General features: G+C 45.1%; 1 protein-coding gene across 2 annotated transcripts in view; it reads right to left on the bottom strand.

The window, feature by feature from the left end:
• Positions 1 to 10,960: 10,960 nt before the first annotated feature.
• Positions 10,961 to 19,396, bottom strand: part of ESR2 (estrogen receptor 2) — a 33,183-nt gene continuing 24,747 nt past the window's right edge. For both annotated transcript variants that reach the window (XM_044272266.1, XM_044272267.1), the window contains exons 6-8: positions 17,360 to 17,493; positions 14,138 to 14,318; positions 10,961 to 11,662 (exon numbers count right to left, since the gene is read on the bottom strand). In XM_044272266.1, the coding sequence (XP_044128201.1) occupies positions 11,479 to 11,662; positions 14,138 to 14,318; positions 17,360 to 17,493 (499 nt within the window). In that variant the 3' untranslated portion in view covers positions 10,961 to 11,478. The remainder of the gene's footprint in view (positions 11,663 to 14,137; positions 14,319 to 17,359; positions 17,494 to 19,396) is intronic.

Genomic DNA, 19,396 nt, shown 5'->3' with positions numbered 1-19,396 from the left:
CACAGGACAAGAAAAGCCCAAGACAATGTCCAGGAGGCCCCGAAGAGGAGGTCTTTCTTCTGCAGAGTGTTGCGAGCCGCTTTCCCCCTACAGCTGCTCCTGCTTCTCTTACTCTTCCTCACCTGCATGATTCCCGTCTCCGAGGAGGACTTCAGCTGTGCCCACGCTAACAATTTTGCCAGGTCTTTTTACCCAATGCTGAGATACACTAACGGCCCCCCTCCTACATAGTGCCCCCCCCTTCCGATCAAACAACATTCCAATACTGTGCCCAGAGCAGCACCAGCAAATCACGGGATAGTCGGAGGCACACAGTCCTCGCCTCCCATCATCCTTCATTTCACTTTGACATTTCCCTTCTTGGCGTCAAAGCTGCAGGTTGGCGCTTCGGGCAGCGGGGGTGGCAGGAGGCTCACTCATTTGCATGCACGTAGTAACTTTATATCAATGTCTTGGGTGGCAGTTTCTACAAATATAGCCTTTTTACATATTTTTAGATGATGCAATTGTGTTTCCTTTCCTATTTTTACTGGAGACGTTTTATCGCATGGATGTGGCTTTTATTTCTTTTATTTATGTGAAATTTTAACGTTAATTATATAAATTGGCACATTTCTTAAATGGGGCCCACCTGTATTCCCAATAATTCATGATGTTGTACAGAGCAATGTGCTTTTCTACAGATTTGTTGTACAGTCAGATATATTTGGCTTTTTTTTTTTTTTTCTAACGTTTCCTTTTTAAGCCATTTTTGAAATCATGAAACGTATTGGGCTGAAGGTCATTTATTGTTCATTCCTAATATATTGTGTAAGATAGTGTTACACGTCCCACCAGCTGGAAAGGTGTCGCCGGATATGGAGTCAATAAACTTCAGATGACCTTTGTAATAATTACACCTTTTTGTCATTGTGGATTGGTTTTTACAGGGTTTGTCCAAAATTAGAAAAACTTGGCTCCTTTGTTCTGGAAACGGCACAGGTTAGGCTACTTTCCCTTTCCGATATTGAGACTGTCATAAGATCTCAATAGCAGGGGGAAAACGCTTCCGTTTTGTCCCCATTCATTGTCGATGGGTACAAAACGAAACGCAATGCACCGCGTTCTGTTTGGCTGCGTCCCCATCGCGTAAAGAATAACGTTGCAAGCAGCATTTTTTGTTTTGTTTTTTTTGTCTGCGATGTGGCGCGGAGCAAGACTGATCCGTCATGACACACAATAGAAAACGGATCCGTCCCCCAATGACTTACAATGGTCTCGTGGCTATGTTAAACCTAATACAACGGGATCTGTTCATAACAGATGCAGACTGTTGTATTATCACGACGGATCCAGCAAAACCGCTGGTGTGAAAGTAGCCTCGTGTGTTATTGCAGCTCCGTTTCAGTGAACTGCAGTACTCCCCCCAGCCTGTAGAAAGAGGTGTCGCCGTTTCTGGAAGAAAGAAGCCACGTTTCTCTAATCCTCAAACTGCGGCCCTCCAGCTGTTGTAAAACTACAACTCCCATAATGCCCTGCTGTAGGCTTTTCAGGCATGCTGGGAGTTGTAGTTTTGCAACAGCTGGAGGGCCGCAGTTTGAGGATGCCTGCTTTAAAGCATGATGTTTAAAATTTATCTCAGGGTAACCGATCCCACACCGTGTTTTCTTGCAAGAGTAAGGGGCTGATTCACGTGACTGATCAGTCCAGGAAACGTGGCTCTCCTGATCTGACTGCATCATAGTGATTTATGATGCAGTCAGTTCCTATCTGCTTGTGGTTCTGTTGTACTGTACTCGTAGCATCATGCGGTGCAATAGCCTGTGATCAGATCAGCAGGCGGTATGGGTCGGGGGAGCTGCAGCCGACACACAGGTCCTGTTTCCTGGACCGATCATGGGAGTCGTCCCTAATGTTTGTTGGTTCAGTTAGTCGTCACAACCACGGATCTTACATCAAATACCTTGTTTTATGCATTTGCTAACTTCCCTCATTTCACAAATTCTGTTTTGTGGTCCTCACTCAGCGGCACAAAACAAAACCGCATTTTTTCGAGGGTATGCAGCAATTCTGAAGTAAGGTCCTGAATACAGAGGACCGGTCGGCTCTCCTGACACACCAGTGGTTGCCCATAATATGACAATTCTGGAGCATCTTTTCTTACAGCTTAGTGCTGCCTCTGTTATTCCTACTAAAAATGTATAAATAAACTGACAACTGGGGGGAGTGTCTGCACGATGCCATTATCCAATCAGCACTGACTGTATCATACTGTAGGACACGCCCCTTTGACTAGGGACCCCCCAGTTGTTAGTTAGTTATACATTTCCAGGAGGAGTATAAGGCCTCTTTCACACGGGCGTCATTTTTTTTGCCCGGATAAGAGCCGGGTGCGTTGCGGGAAAATGCGTGATTTTTTTTCTGCGCAAGTGCAAAACATTGTCATGCGTTGCACTCGCGTGAGAAAAATCGCGCATGTTTGGTACCCAAACCCGAACTTATTCATAGAAGTTCGGGCTTGGGATTGATGTTCTGAAGACTGTATTATTTTCCCTTATAACATGGTTATAAGGGAAAATAATAGCATTCTGAATACAGAATGCATAGTAAACCAGCGCTAGAGGGGTTAAAAAAAATAAAAATTTAACTCACCTTAGTCCACTTGATCGCGAAGCCCGGCATCTCCTTGTGTCTCCGCTGCTGATGAACAGGACCTGGGGTGAGCTGCTCCATTAAATACAGGTTAAGGACCTTCGATGACGTCACTCCGGTCATCACATGGTACGTCACATGATCTTTTACCTTGGTGATTCACCATGGTAAAAGATCATGTGATGACCGGAGTGACGTCATCAAAGGTCCTTAAGCTCTATTTAATGGAGTAGCTCACCCCAGGTCCTGTTCATCAGCAGCGGAGACACAAGGAGATGCCAGCTTCGCGAGCAAGTGGACTAAGGTGAGTTAAATTATTATTTTTTTTTTTTAACCCCTCTAGCGCTGGTTTACTATGCATTCTGCAACCATGTTATAAGGGAAAATAATAATGATCGGGTCTCCATCCCGATGGTCTCCTAGCAACCATGCGTGCAAATCGCACGGCATCCGTACTTGCTTGCGGATGCCATCCGATTTTCACACACCCCATTCACTTCTATGGGGCCTGCGTCACGTCAAAATCGGAAAATATAGAGCATGCTGCGATTTCAACTGAACGCACAAGTGATGCGTTAAAAACATCGCTCATGTGCACAGCCCCATAGACATGAATGGATCAGGATTTAGTGCGGGTGCCATACGTTCGCCGCACGGATCGCACCCGCACGGAAAACTCGCCCGTGTGAAAGGGGCCTAAGAAGCACATCATAGAGATCTAAGAAAAGATGCTCCAAAAGTATTTTCTAAACCCGGGATCTCAGAAGAGGTGACAGGTCCCCTTTAAACACCAGCTGACATGCAGAAAGTAGTACGTCTACGAATTGGAAATCTTGTGCTGATCCCAAGTTTACAGTAGCTTGTAGTACAGACTAGAGCTGCAGTCACAATGTGGCAGGCTTCAGAGCTGAAATCTCTTATTTCGTGCTGTCTGCATTAAGGCCTAGTTCACACTTCAGTGTTTTGGTCAGTCATTTCCATTAGTGTTTGAGTAAGGCCTCCTGCACACGACCATTGTGTGCACCCGTGGCCGTTGTCTCGTTTAACGTGTTTTTCTGCGGTCCCATTGACTTTCAATGGGTCTGTGGAAAAATCAGAAACTGCACCGTTTGGCAGCCGCATCCGTGATCCGTGTTTCCTGGCCATGAAAAAAATATGACCTGTCCTATTTTTTTTTTTTTTACTGCCAACGGTTCACGGTCCCATTCAAGTCAATGGGTCCGTGAAAAATCACAGATGCACACAAAATTGTCATCTGCGTCCGTGATCAGTGTCCGTTTTTTCCTATCATTTCGTGGATACTCCAAAAATCACGGAAGAAAAAACGGGCACGGATCACGGTACAACGGAACCACGTTTTGCTGGACGTTAAAAAATACTGTCGTGTGCAGGAGGCCTTAAAATATACCATCGGATTGGAGAAAACTCCGATCAAATCGTATAAAGGGAGTCCAGACTTTACATTGAAAGTCAATGGGGACGGATCCGTTTGCAATTGCACCATATTGTGTCAACGTCAAACGGATCCATCCCCATTGACTTGCATTGTAATTCAGGACGGATCCGTTTGGCTCCGCACGGCCAGGCGGACACCAAAACGACTTTTTTTTCATGTCCGTGGATCCTCCAAAAATCAAGGAAGACCCACGGACGAAAAACTGTCACGGATCACGGACCAACGGAACCCCGTTTTGCGGACAGTGAAAAAATACTGTCGTGTGCATGAGGCCTAAGGCCTCATGCACACGACAGTGTGTGGTCTGTGGTATCCCGGCCTGGCATCCTGCTGAGAGCAGAAGCGCACGGCTTTCATTGGTTGCCATGACGCCGTGCGCTCCATGACGCCTCTGCACTACAGTAATACACGTATACATTATAAGAGTATTACTGTAGTGCAGCGGCGTCATAGCAACCAATGACGCCATGCGCTCCTGCTGTCAGCAGGATGCCACAGACCACACACGGCCGTGTGCATGAGGCCTTAGGATGATCGAAGCGAGCTTCGGATCCTAGATCCGAAGTCGCTTCGCTCAAAACTTCGTTTTAATGCTGTATGGAGATCAGTCTCTGTACAGCATTAAAATGTATGGGCTCCGGTGAGGCGAAATCTTGCGAGACTTCGGTGAATAACTTCAGCTTTAATTCAATAAGAAAACCACTTTAACAGGGTTCCGTAGTTGACTTCGGATACAAGTGAAAAATCTAATCCCAAATCTATTCAGCGAAGTCCCGCCATCAGTGCTGGATCTCTTTACCACAAATGAAAAACAGGCCTTGGCCTCTGTTCACACAGGTGTTATAGGGTCCCCCGCAGCCTACCCAAGACTTCCGCTTCCCTGTGACACGGAACAACCTTGGGGACGTTTCCGCTACAATTTTACGGTCATGGTTCTGTACCTGAGCAGGACACGGCTGGCGCCAGTTCACACTAGACCCATGCGTGCTCGTCTGGTAGACATCATTTATTTTGATGTGAAGATCTAAACGGTCTAAAACAAAGAAAAGCTAAAAAGACTAATTCAGACATAAAGCATTTAATGTCTTTATACACCGCACATAGCCACAGATCTTCAGTGATCGGCACCAATTTATAGAAATGAAAAACAGCTTGAAAATCCCGGCTTTAGCGCCGCACCATTACGGTTTTGATTTCGGAGAGAAACTCTTATTGGAACAGCCCCCATTACAAGTATCTGGGCAGGTATCACACAATAAACAGAGTACACACTCCTATAAAGGCCCCCTGCAGGGATATGGTGGGGAATTGGAATCCTAGTGACTGGGATGCTTTTATATTGTGGGGTCACTCAGAATGTCATTTCTCAGTGCAGTGGTTAAAGGGGTTCTCTCACTTCAGCAAATTGCATTCATCATGTAGAGAAAGTTAATACAAGGCACTTACTAATGTATTGTTATTATCCATATTGCCTCCTTCGCTGGCTGGATTCATTTTTCCATCACATTATACACTGCTTGTTTCCATGGTTATGACCACCCTCCAATCCAGTAGTGGTGATCGTGCTTGCACACTATGGGAAAAGGGTGGTGGACACTTTTTCCTATAATGTATAAGCATGACCATGACTGACTGATTGCAGGGTGGTCGTAACTAGGGATGAGCAAATTTCATGTTATTAAACTTGCTCTTTGTTTGGTGGTAAAAGCAGAATTGCGTTATAGTCTGTGGTAATGGAATCCATAACGCAATTCTATGACGGAATGCCTTTAGAGGCATTCAGTTATTCATTCTGTCATAATAGAAGTCTATGGGCTGCATAACGGATCCGTCCCATTTCCATTACGCTGGAGTCCTCTCCTGCATAATGGAAATGGGACGGATCCGTTATGCAGCCCATAGACTTCTATTATGATGGAATGAATAACTGAATACCTCTAAAGGCATTCCGTCATAGAATTGCGTTATGGTCCGTGGTAACGGAATCCATAACACAATTCTGCTTTTACCACCAAACGAAGCGCAAACAAATTTCAAAATCTGAAATTCACTCATCTCTAGTCGTAACCCCTGGAAACGAACTGTGTATAATGTGATGGAAAAATGAATCCAGCCAGCAAAGGAAGCAATATGGACAATCACAATACATTAGTAAGTGCCTTGTATTAACTTTCTCTACATGATAAATGCCATTTGCTGAAGTGAGAGGACCCCTTTAAGGCGGCTCCAAGCGGGATCTGCACTTGTAGATAATTAGCTGCTCTTAAACACCATATTTCTTTAGTCAATAAATCATGTGTGTCTGATGGGCGGAGGTCCAACCACTGGGGGATCAGGAGAACAGCGGTTTGTGTTCTCCCGTTTCAATCAAGCGGCGCACACACTCCTGTACGCTGCTGCTCCATTCACTTCTACTCTTGCTCTGGCAGCACACCAGCATGTCTATTCAAACGAGGGTACACAAACCCCAATTCTCTTGATCCCCCAGCGACCCTACACCGATCAGACACTTCATTTCTGATGTGTAGTGGAGAATAGGTTGGTGTAATGGGACAGCCCTTTATAGCAGTCACTTTTGGGTTACAGAGCACCAAATCCCCTGCATAGACAGAGTTCACTGATAACATTTTGTCTGCCTGTGGCCACCACTAGAGGGAGATTGCTGTATACAGTATGTATACATGCAGTAAGCGCCCCCTAGTGGGGACTACAGGTAGGCAGAATGTTATGTTTTCCGTTTATGCAGGGGATTTAGAGGCACAGCATCAGATGTTCGGAGCTGTAAAGATACAGGAGTTATCCCATGACAAAAGCTTTACCACTTATCCGGTGGATAGATAATACATTTATACTTCAACCAATGAGAGCCCCACAATCACTACAACCGGGATCCCTAGCCCAGCCGTGCCCCCCCCCCCATTTAGTCTATGGGACTGAGTACACCTCTCAGCCATCTCAAATGGTACCATTGACAATAGAGTGGTGGGGCCGATGCGTGACCACTAGGGATTAAACATCCGAAGTCCATTCTCATAAAAATTTGTTCTAATACTGTACCGTTTTTTGTTTTTTTTTTCCGTTCTGTATACGGAACCATTCATTTCAATGGATCCGCAAAAAGAAAATGGAATGTACTCCGTATGCCTTCCATTTCCGTTTTTCCGTCCCGTTCAAAGATAGAACATTATTGCCCACATAACGGACAAGGATAGGACTGTTCTATCAGGGGCCAGGTGGTCCATTCCGCAAAAAACAAAATGCACACTGACTTCATCCATTTTTTATTTTTTTTTGCGGACTGCAAATTACTGAAAAAGCCATACGGTCGTGTGCAAGAGGCCTTAGAATGTATTGGCTCCGATGAGCCAAAGTAATTGCAAGACTTCACGTAATAACATCAGAAATTAATTTGGGAAATGTTTTTTTTTACAGTACAAATTAATTTGACGTTATTACGTGAAGTCACCACCATATTCAATTGCCTCCCCACCCAGCCCGATTCTAGTGACCATGGGGATCTCGGCGGTCAGATCCTCATCAATTTACCCACTAGACAGGTGATACACGTTTGTAGGATGACCCCCCCTTAACCCATTAAAGGTCAAGACCAGTGTTTAGGGGAGGGCATTTTCTTTAAGGATCAAAAAAAGGCACAATTCAGTTAAGCATAATATCGTACATACATTATATACAACCGCATTTAAGAACTTGAATTGTTTTTTACATTTACAAAAAACAAAACAAAAAGACAAAAAGCAGTACAAAAAAACCCCGGAATTCATAATATTTGCTCTTCTAGTCCCCCAAAAAGCAGCCGAACTGCACATTTGTTCTGTACAATAGAGGTAGATTTGTCACAGATGTTTTAGATGTTCTGTTAAGAACCGGTCAAAAATAAACCACATTGTTTGTGAATGTCATTCACTATTCAGCGCAAGCCTGCTCGAATCTCCTAAAAACCAAGCATAATGCACCCGGATTGTTTAGGCAAAGTATCACCTGCTGTCGGGAGAAAATGCTTTCACTGCCACTGCTGGTTCTAGAGAGATTCCTTTCAGGTGGTTGGCATTAGGCATTTCAAGGCTTCGTGCCAAGAACACAGGTACGGTACATCGTCCGAACACACTGTGACTCTATGTAATGGATTTCCAAATTGTGGGCGAAGACAAATATGTAAGGGGTTAAAAATAATATCTTACTACCGGGAACTAAATGGGGGCTGCCATACCAGACAGCTCATGGGCAGGAATGGCCTTAAAGATGTGGCATATTTGAGTGAATTCTAAGGCACCAGGCAACCTGTGCCGATGGAGACTCGGGATGTAAACCTGACACAAGTTGCCGCCATCTCCACTGGATTCCAATCGGCAGTCTTTGCAGCCATTCCCCTTAGGGCTCGTTCACACGAACTATTGCAGATCTGTGGCCATTCTGCATCATGGATGCAGACCCATTCATTTCAATGGGTCCGGAGATGCGGAACCGAAGAATGTAACGAAGCACTACGGAGTGCTTTCTGGGGTTCCGTTCTGTGCTTCCACACCGCAAAAAGAATCCCTGCGGAAAGCAGGGATTGCGGCCCCATTCAAGTGAATCAGTCTGCGATCCCCATGCAGCTGCCCCCACGGACGGTGCCCGTGAATTGCGGACCGCAATTTGCAGTCCACAGGACGGTCACGGGCTTCACACTTTCGTGTAAACGAGCCCTTAGAGGTATGCTACCCTTAAAGATACCTTGTTCTTACGTATTCCAGAAAGAATACGTCCATGATCTGCACTGCTAAGAGCCCAACTGCAGTCGACAGCGTGTGGTCACCACTTTGGCCCAGTGGTCTGTGCTGTTATGTTTAAGGTGCAACTGGTAGATTGGCAAGAGCTTAGGGACAGAACAAAGGGACCACAGACTACACATAGGATTTGTAGTCTGTAACCATTTAGACATATTGGCCTGCGCGGGAGCTGTAGCCACAGAATGGTAGGAGAATTTAAATCACAGTATTTTGAAAAGTTGATTTTATTTTTTTTATGCACTGAGGCAATAAAGTTGCACATTAAACTGCATCTGTCAGCAGGTTTGTACCTATGACACTGGCTGACCTGTTACATGTGCTCTTGGCAGCTGAAGACATCTGTGTTGGAGCAACGGGGGTGTTATCGTTGCACCTAGAGGCTTTGCTCTCTCTGCAACTTCTCCACCCTTTCCACTTTGACAGGGCCAGACAGTGTAAACGTCATCGCCTGTCACCTGAGTGCAAAGGGTGCGCGGTAGTTGCAGAGTAGAGCAGAGCTTTTAGGTGTAAAGGTAACGCCCCCGTTGCTCCTAGAGGCTCATTTGCATATGTTAAAACATCATTTTTCTCAGCAATGCGGACACATATGAACATGGGACCATCACAGATGTCTTCAGCTGCCAAGTGCACATGTAACAGGTCAGCCAGTGTCATAGGTACAAATCTACTGATAGATGCCCTTTAACCTTTCATTTGTTTTCCTTTACGGTGCACCATTTCCCACAATCAGTTCCTTTAAAGGGGGCCTAAACCTTGGTGAAACCTATATTGTGCAGCAGAGCTCTGCAATGTCAGGTTTCATCGGCTCTGCTTGACTTTTCCAGTATTCCAGCATCCTACAGAGCCACAGACACGATATGGGATCTGTACTCCACATGCTGGAAAAGCCAAGCAGAGCCGATGAAACCCGACCATGCAGAAGCACTGTGGCACAGCCGTGGTTTGACCAAAGGTTTAGGTCCCCTTTGGCCTCTTTCACACTACCGTATAGCTATCCGTTTTTCACTGATCCGTTTTTTTTGTTTCCGTTCCGTTTTTCCATATGGCATATACAGTAATTACATAGAAAAAATTGGGCTGGGCATAAAATTTTCAATAGATGGTTCCGCAAAAATGGAACGGATACGGAAGACATACGGATGCATTTCCGTATGTGTTCCATTTTTTTTGCGGACCCTTTGATTGGAATGGAATGGAGCTATGGAACGTGATTTGCAGGCAATAATAGGACATAGTCTATCTTTCAACGTAACGGAAAAATGGAAATACGGAAACGGAATGCATACAGAGTACATTCCGTTTTTTTTGCGGAACCATTGAAATAAATGGTTCCGTATACGGAACACAAAGAACGGCCCGCAAAACGGAAAAAAAACCTGTAGTGTGAAAGAGGCCTTAAGGAGGTAAAGGTGGTCTTCCATTGACAACAGAAATGAGCAGTACCTAGCGCACGGCCTTCCTGGCCACAAGCACAGATGGCTTTTCCATCCTTCACTACTTTCCCAACAATTGTGGTTTGGTGAGCTGAAAGTCACCGCTTTAATAGGAGGCTGAGGTTTTGAGTTCAGCTTCTTCCGTACCAATAAGTCAGCAGAACAGGCTGATGGCGTTTTTCTATTAGCCGCACTGTAGGAGACTGTTACTGTTGAATCATTCAATCTATAACTGACTGCGGGAAACAATGTATGGTGAAGAAAAGGCAACACAAATTGTGGGGAGAATATTGTGAATGCAGAATTTGAGCTTAATGACCACACACACCTTCGCAGCAATTTCGTTATTGCTTCCATGCATCAAAAATAAAAACAAAGCAACTTTTCAAATAGTTTTGATTAAAATTCTCCTAACATTTTGTGTCTACAGCTCCTATACGGACTCGTGTCTCCATGGTTACAGACTACAAACCCTTTGTGTAGTCTGAGCCAGAGAAACGCAAGGTAAATCCTCCCTTAAGACATATTGATCTAATTAGGTGTTCCTGCTAATTCAGATTTTTGGATGTTTGAGAAGTTACTAAAGTTTGTACATTTTGCAAAATGAATTTAAAACCCCGGGGGGGGGGGGGGGGTTTAAAAAAAAAAAAAGGAGTATGTGGCAAGAAGAAAATGCCCATTTCTTCCTCTTTCGCACATCAGTCAACATAAGGGGCAATAGGTGGTCGCGCTACAAATCGCCATTGCAAGGAGGGGATGTTGCGAGCCCCCTGTGCCCATTCATAATGGCTGCTGCAGCAGGTGCCCGCTGTAGGAGTAAGAAGCATTAGGCACACCCCTTTAAAGAATTCATTAAACTTGGAGCGTCACGACACAATACACAGTGCAGACATATGTATAAGGCTTGGTGCTGCCAATCAAATATATACAAAAAAAATGCAAATTGAGCAAATCACCTGAGAATCCCTTAAAAAAAAAAAAAAAAAGTGTCATCCTTTCAAAGTGACTATAGAAAGCGTATTCCTAACGTAATTTCATTTGTTCTGAATTCTCCAGAATAGACATTGTGCTCTGCAGAGAAGTCTCATCTGCTGCGATAAGCAGCGTGTAAACAGGTACAGGCTTTGTTCTGCCGCATCACTTCACATTGTGCCCATCCTTCGCTGGATCATTGAGGTGGCTGTGCCACAGCGTCCCTACCATCACTTTGTGTTTTGGCACTGTAGCTCGCGGGTGGCATCGGCTTCCTGTGGTCCCGCAGAGTATGCGCGTTCAGCATTTCCAACAGTAGATCGTATACGGGCACCACGTTCTTACACTTCATGCTGAGCAGATGCTCCATTCCTTTGTTGCTAAAACAAAACACAAAAAAGAAAAAAAATAACTCCATGATGGCTAAATCTCGAGGTCACTTATAACGTGGCCTTACTCTGTGTGAACTTAGCAGTAGTATTATACACTGCCTGTCCCCAAAAAAAAACAGTCACCATCTGGATTTAACCAAGCAAATAGTTATAAGCCTCCTATTGGATAATTACTGCCTGGGCGATTATCTTTCAGCTGGCAACAAGTTATTTAACCCCAACTGGTGCAATGAGTTGCTTCTCATTTCTTAAACAACCTTGTCGAAAGACATATCTCGTGGTCGTGGAAAAGATGTTAGTCTGTTTGAGAAGAGTCAAATCATTGGCATGCATCAAGCAGAGAAAACATCTAAGGAGATTGCAGAAACGACTAGAATTGGGTTAGGAACTGTCCAACGCATTATTAAAAACTGGAAGGATACTGGGGACCCATCGTATTTGAGGAAGAAATGTGGCCGGAAAAAAATCCCGAATGATGGTGATCGGCAATCACTTTAATGTTTGGTGAAATCAAATCGAAAAAAACCCCCCAAAAAAACCCGTAGAACTCAGGGCTATGTTTAATAGTGAAAGTAAGAGCATTTCCACACGCACAATGCAAAGGGAACTTAAGGGATTGGGACTGAACAGCTGAGTAGCCGTAAGAAAACCACTAATCAGTGAGGAAAACCAGAAAAAAAGGCTTCAATTTGCTAGGGATCATAAAGATTGGACTCTGGAGCAATTGAAGAAGGTCATGTGGTCTTATAAGTCCAGATTTACCCTGTTCCAGAGTGATGGGCGCATCAGGTTAAGAAGAGAGGCAGATGAAGTGATGCACCCATCATGCCTAGTGCCTACCGTACAAGCCTGTGGGGGCAGTGCTATGATCTGGGGTTGCTGCAGTTGGTCAGGTCTAGGTTCAGCAACAGTATGTGCTCCAAGAATGAGGTCAGCGGACTACCTGAACATGGATTTTTTCTTCCCTGATGGCACGGCCATTTTCCAAGATGACAATGCCAGGATTCGTGGGGCTCAAATTGTGAAAAAGAGTGGTTCAGGGAGCATGAGACATCATTGTCACACATGGATTGGCCACCACAGAGTCCAGACCTTAACTCCAGTGAGAATCTTTGGGATGTGCTGGAGAAGGCTTTGCGCAGCGGTCAGACTCTACCATCATCAATGCAAGATCTTGGTGAAAAATTATTGCAACACTGGATGGAAATAAATCTTGTGACATTGCAGAAGATTATCGAAACAATGCCACAGCAAATGTGTGCTGTGATCTAAGCTAAAGGCTTTTTTTTGGTGGCAACTTTTTTTTGGGGACAGGCAGTGTATTATAGGGGTGTTCCATTTAGAACAAGTTACCCTCTATCCACAGGAAATAGGATAACTTTCACATATGGTGGGCTCCCCAGCGATCACGAGAAGTGGGGGTCCCTTGTCCCCGGTTTGAATGGAGCAGCAGGTGGGGCACGTGCACTGCCGTTCATTTCTTTGAGGCTACCGGAGTCCACTAGGACTACTTCTGGAAGTCCCATAGACTTTGTGCATGGTTGACCATTGTACCAATCAAACAGGGAATGTGAAGACCCTGTTCTCGTCAGTAGTGGCCCCAGTGGTCGGACCCTAGTGGATAGGGGATGACTTGTTATCACCAGAACACCCTTTTTAAAGCCTCTTTGCAAAAAAGGAAATTTGGCACCAATTAAGATGAAGCAACTACTGCAAACAGTAGATTAAAAAAAATCTCCCACCATCTGAGTATGCAGCTTCAATGCAGACCGGTGCGTCTCCGTGGTTACAGACTACAAACACTGTGCAGTACAATACGGTAGATGTTTAGTCACGACTTTTTGTAAAGTGATGCTACCAAAATGTATCAAACATCCCCAAGGCTTCCCAACCTACATACAGCGCTGTTCTTTCAATGCTGTGAATGAATGGAGGCAATTACAGTCAGTGAGGGGTGCGCCGCCCCAGGAGTATAGAGCTCATACAGATGTCCGCTCTCTAGTGTCAGACAGATGTTACCAAGGCCATGTCTGTATTTTAGTCTGCCAATCACGGATCTACAACATATAGATGGCTTCCCTTTCAAATAAATGGGGCTGAGCTGCATTACCAAGCACAGCCACTATACAAGGTACGGCGCTGTGCTTGGCGAGCTATGAAGATACCGCAGAGCTTACCAGAGCGCCGGTGAGCACAGTGGCGTCTTCAAACACTGATTGGCAGGGTTGCTGGCAATCGTAACCTCGCCAATCTGATATTGATGACGTCTCTTGGGGATAGGCATCAATATGAAATTCATGGTTTAGACCCTTTAAACATCATACATGCAATTTCTATGAAGAAGGGAAACCAAAAAGGTGAAGGCCACCACCAACACAGACATAGGTTATGGAGCCTAGGTCTGATAGAAGCTTCTGCAACTCCCATGGCTGGTCCATGGATGAGTTTCCATTGTGTACATACCTGGCGTGTCTAACGTGTGACAGAAGCATCAGTAAATTGGCCAGCCGGGTCGACTGCTGTCGGAAAGGAATGCCGCTCTTGGCAATGACCCAGACCAGTCCGTCAGTGACTGTATTCAATAACTGGTGCAGCTTACGATTGCTCTCAGACTCCTCCTCTGACGTGCATAGTGGAAACATGTCTGCAGGTCATAGAAAAAACATAAATATACATATACACTACGTGCAGAATTATTAGGGAAATGAGTATTTTGACCACATCCTCCTCTTTATGCATGTTGTCTTACTCCAAGCTGTATAGGCTCGAAAGCCTACTACCAATTTAGCATATTAGGTGATGTGCATCTCTGTAATGAGAAGGGGTGTGGTCTAATGACATCAACACCCTATATCAGGTGTGCATAATTATTAGGCAACTTCCTTTCCTTTGGCAAAATGGGTCAAAAGAAGGACTTGACAGGCTCAGAAAAGTCAAAAATAGTGAGATATCTTGCAGAGGGATGCAGCACTCTTAAAATTGCAAAGCTTCTGAAGCGTGATCATCGAACAATCAAGCGTTTCATTCAAAATAGTCAACAGGGTCGCAAGAAGCGTGTGGAAAAACCAAGGCGCAAAATAACTGCCCATGAACTGAGAAAAGTCAAGCGTGCAGCTGCCAAGATGCCACTTGCCACCAGTTTGGCCATATTTCAGAGCTGCAACATCACTGGAGTGCCCAAAAGCACAAGGTGTGCAATACTCAGAGACATGGCCAAGGTAAGAAAGGCTGAAAGACGACCACCACTGAACAAGACACACAAGCTGAAACGTCAAGACGGCCAAGAAATATCTCAAGACTGATTTTTCTAAGGTTTTATGGACTGATGAAATGAGAGTGAGTCTTGATGGGCCCGTGGCTGGATTGGTAAAGGGCAGAGAGCTCCAGTCCGACTCAGACGCCAGCAAGGTGGAGGTGGAGTACTGGTTTGGGCTGGTATCATCAAAGATGAGCTTGTGGGGCCTTTTTGGGTTGAGGATGGAGTCAAGCTCAACTCCCAGTCCTACTGCCAGTTTCTGGAAGACACCTTCTTCAAGCAGTGGTACAGGAAGAAGTCTGCAAGGTAAGAAAAACATGATTTTCATGCAGGACAATGCTCCATCACACGCGTCCAAGTACTCCACAACGTGGCTGGCAAGAAAGGGTATAAAAGAAGAAAATCTAATGACATGGCCTCCTTGTTCACCTGATCTGAACCCCATTGAGAACCTGTGGTCCATCATCAAATGTGAGATTTACAAGGAGGGAAAACAGTACACCTCTCTGAACAGTGTCTGGGAGGCTGTGGTTGCTGCTGCACGCAATGTTGATGGTGAACAGATCAAAACACTGACAGAATCCATGGATGGCAGGCTTTTGAGTGTCCTTGCAAAGAAAGGTGGCTATATTGGTCACTGATTTGTTTTTGAATGTCAGAAATGTATATTTGTGAATGTTGAGATGTTATATTGGTTTCACTGGTAAAAATAAATAATTGAAATGGGTATATATTTGTTTTTTGTTAAGTTGCCTAATAATTATGCACAGTAATAGTCACCTGCACACACAGATATCCCCCTAAAATAGCTAAAACTAAAAACAAACTAAAAACTACTTCCAAAAATATTCAGCTTTGATATTAATGAGTTTTTTGGGTTCATTGAGAACATGGTTGTTGTTCAATAGTAAAATTAATCCTCAAAAATACAACTTGCCTAATAATTCTGCACTCCCTGTAGTATGAAGACATGGCGCCACTTTAATTGTCTGCTTTTATACCGTTGATGAACTATCCTCAAGATAGGTCATCAATATCAGATCAGCGGGGGTCCGGCTACCGGCACCAATCGGCTGTTTGAAGTGAAGGCAGCGCTTATACGAGCCCTGCCTTCTCCGTTCTGTTTACCTCCTTGCGGCAGCATATGCAATGGGCAGGGGTGCCAGGAGTCAGACCCCCGCTGATCTGATATTGTTGACCTAGCCTGAAGATAGCTCATCAATAGTAAAAAGCAGACAACCCCTTTAACTCTGACACAAACTTTTGCAGGAGGTTGCTAGGTGGAGGCTGGCTCCACCACTAGCTCTAGAGTGTTCTAGGAGCCTGAGGAGGGAGTAGATGAGAAAGGAAGCAAAGTCTGTGTGTTCCCTCTCCTCAGGTCTCAGTATTCAGAGACTAACAGGTTTAATTACTGCAAGATCTACAGCTGGGATGCTCAATCTGTGGCCCTCCAGCTGTTGCAAAACTACAACTCCCAACATGCCCAGATAGCCCTACTCTGTTCAGGCATGCTGGAAGTTTTAGTTTTGCTGGAGGGCCGCAGGCTGGGCATCCCTGATCTACAGCAATAGCGAAAATAGAGACAATTAGTCAATAGGACCACAATGATTTTACTGCCGTGGAGGGATTACCATTAAGACACCCTAAGCACATTTCACGGAGCATATTACAGGTATACCTGAAAAAAAGCCATAGATTCTACTGAAGAGACTTTAACAAGATAGTGTGCCAAGAGAGCCATAATTCCCATCCTTGTCTAAATCCATACACAGCTATCTGGGAGAGAATTGCACTCTATACAGATGGAACTTTTTTTTTGCTATATTTGGATGTACTACAACTCCAATTTTGCACTACAGTTATTCTGTTTAATCTGGCCTGGTAACTGACTCTTGCACTATACGCCAGCCATTGCTCACTACACACCCTGCCTTGCACCCATCCAAACACCCAACATCTGGGGCACTCCATCTACCATCAAGCAGTACCCCCAGAACCAGGGTGTTCCCCTCCTTAGCCCTGGGCAGCAATGGTGAGAGGACAGCCACTGTAATGGACAGCCACTGTAATATATTGTGTAATAACAGGAAACCACTACCACTCCCATCTTCCATTCCGGGTCCTCAAGTGCTTGCTGCATTTCCTAAAACAGTGCCACCACTGGTCCACACAAAGCTGAGCTGCAATCCCACACATAACCTAAAGACTGGCATCTCAGAGTCTTCAAACCGACCCTACACCAGTTGTTTAGCCCAACCAGAAAAAGGAAAGAGATATCGGACAGAAAACTTCTTTTCTACCTGTTTGTGCATGGTTAATGGGTTGAAAACCTACACAATTTTGTCTGATTTTTCCAACACAGAAATCTTGGTAGCAGATCCATGAACTCTCCTGTGTAACATACGCACCAGTAGTCTACAAATACTCACGGGAATTAAGCAGGATGAGGACCTTCAGGCAGAGATATTCCCGGTGCTGAAGTTTTAACTCTCTGAATCGTGAGGTCGTAGCTAGCAGCATATCAAAAATTTCCAGTATCCCCTCCACACATTTGCCTTCATCCCTGTGAATACACAGAATATATTTCAGCCATGGCGGCAGTGCACTGTGATGGCAACAGAAACAGATAATAGATTATCGGCACAAATCTACAAAGAGTATGTTGTAGATGGGTATGGGCAAAGGCGTAACTTGTAGCCACTGGGCTCCAATGCAAAAGTTCCAGCAGGGCCTCACCTACTATATGCATAGTTGTCAACAGTTTAGAATTTACAGGGACTGTCCGTAGTTTTCAGAGACAATCCCAACAAATTTAGGCAGAATCAGGCAAAAATGGGGGGCTTATGTAACCACCAAGTGGGTGATTTTGGGTGGGTTTGAGTATTTCCAGGCCAGGGCTTAAATTCCCTGAATTTACCAAAAAGCATGTTGGTAACCAGTGGCGCATCTAGAGTTCTATGGGCCCCAGGGCAAACTATGAATTGGGGCCCCACCCCCCCATTAAACCGTAACCCCCATTACCCCTCCCCCCACCACTCACTCTGTATACATTTCATTTGGCCCCCACCCAGGCTGTATATATTTCATTTGGCCCATATACTGTATATATTTCATTTGGCCCCCAGACTGTATATATTTCATTTTGACCCCTGTATATAATTGAATGATTGGCTGCCCCTGCCCCCCTCTCACTCTGCATAGATTTTATTTATTTGTGGCCCCCTCTTATATGGCTGGTGGGGGCCCCCCCTTTGTAAATTCACTTCATAGGGCCACTACCAGGTGCCCCCGCCAGGCTGTCACCCTCTCTGTATAGATTTTATTTTCTTTTTGTGCCCCCCCCCCCCCCCTCGGCCCTTTCCAAATTAAATTTATAGTGCTGGGTCGGTGCCCGGTGCCCCCAGTATGGCACACAGCATCCGGTGATGACGTGATGACGTAGAGTACGTTGCGCTCTCCGCCTCCCCACGGCTCAGCTGTCCTCTTGCCTTGAACCTCCTGGCGTCCTCGTGCTGAATCCTGCTCGCACCCTCTCCACGATCGTATGACAAGCGCTACTGCCCCGACTGCTGAGTCCGGACGTGGAGCCTGCTCCTAGCTTCTGCCGATCCTGCCGCTCCTGCCGTTCCTGTCGATCCTTTTTTTTTCCTCCTCTCCTACTCACCGTGCCGTCGTGGTCAGTTCTGTGTGTGGAGTTCTTCCGTGGAGTGTGTCTTCAGTCCTTGCTGATCCGCTGCTCTCCTCCTGGTGTCAGTGTGAGTAGCCCCTTTGTGCTTCCCCTACCCGATGGTTTGCGGGACAGGTTGATGAATCATATTCAGGACTGCTGCCGATTCTCCCTGTTCTCTCCTCGTGTCACTCCTCGTGTCGCTGTACTTGATCCTCTCTTTGTGCCTTCAGTTTTCCCCGATTTGTTCCCTCTCCTTCTTGAAGTCGTTGTGACTAACCCCCCTGTGATTGTTGACTGTAACTAATCCTGAGCGGAGATCGTCAGGCTGCTGGAGGACTCTTCAGGGGGCTTGTATGACTCCCATGATATATTTGAACCCCTCCTTGTGCCTCTAGACTTTGTCCACTGTCCTCCCCTTTTCCTCTACACTGTTGGGACCAACCGTATCAACCCTACTCTGGCTGTTGTTGGTATCAATATATTTGAAAAAAAAAAAAGTGAGGTGCCTATGAATATAAAAGGAGTAAACTATAAAGTATAAAGCGGAAAAAGTGGAAAAGGAGAGGAAAAAGAAAAGAAGGGGAGAAAGAGCATAAAGAAGAGGGGACAAACAAACAAAAAAAAAAAAAAAAAAGAGGGGAAGGAGGGAGAGGGAGAGAGAGAGGAAAAAAAAAAAAAAAAAAAAAAAAAAAAAGGGGGAAAGAAAAGGGGAAAAAGAGGAAAAGAGAAGAAGAACAAACAAGAAGGGAGTGAGGAAAAAAAAAAAAGGGAAAGAGGGAAAGTGAAGAAGAAGCGA

Source organism: Bufo gargarizans, chromosome 11, assembly GCF_014858855.1.
Source record: "Bufo gargarizans isolate SCDJY-AF-19 chromosome 11, ASM1485885v1, whole genome shotgun sequence".
Lineage (NCBI taxonomy): Eukaryota > Metazoa > Chordata > Amphibia > Anura > Bufonidae > Bufo > Bufo gargarizans.
The sequence above is the reverse complement of the archived record's forward strand: the minus strand, read 5'-3'. Positions and strand labels throughout refer to the sequence as shown.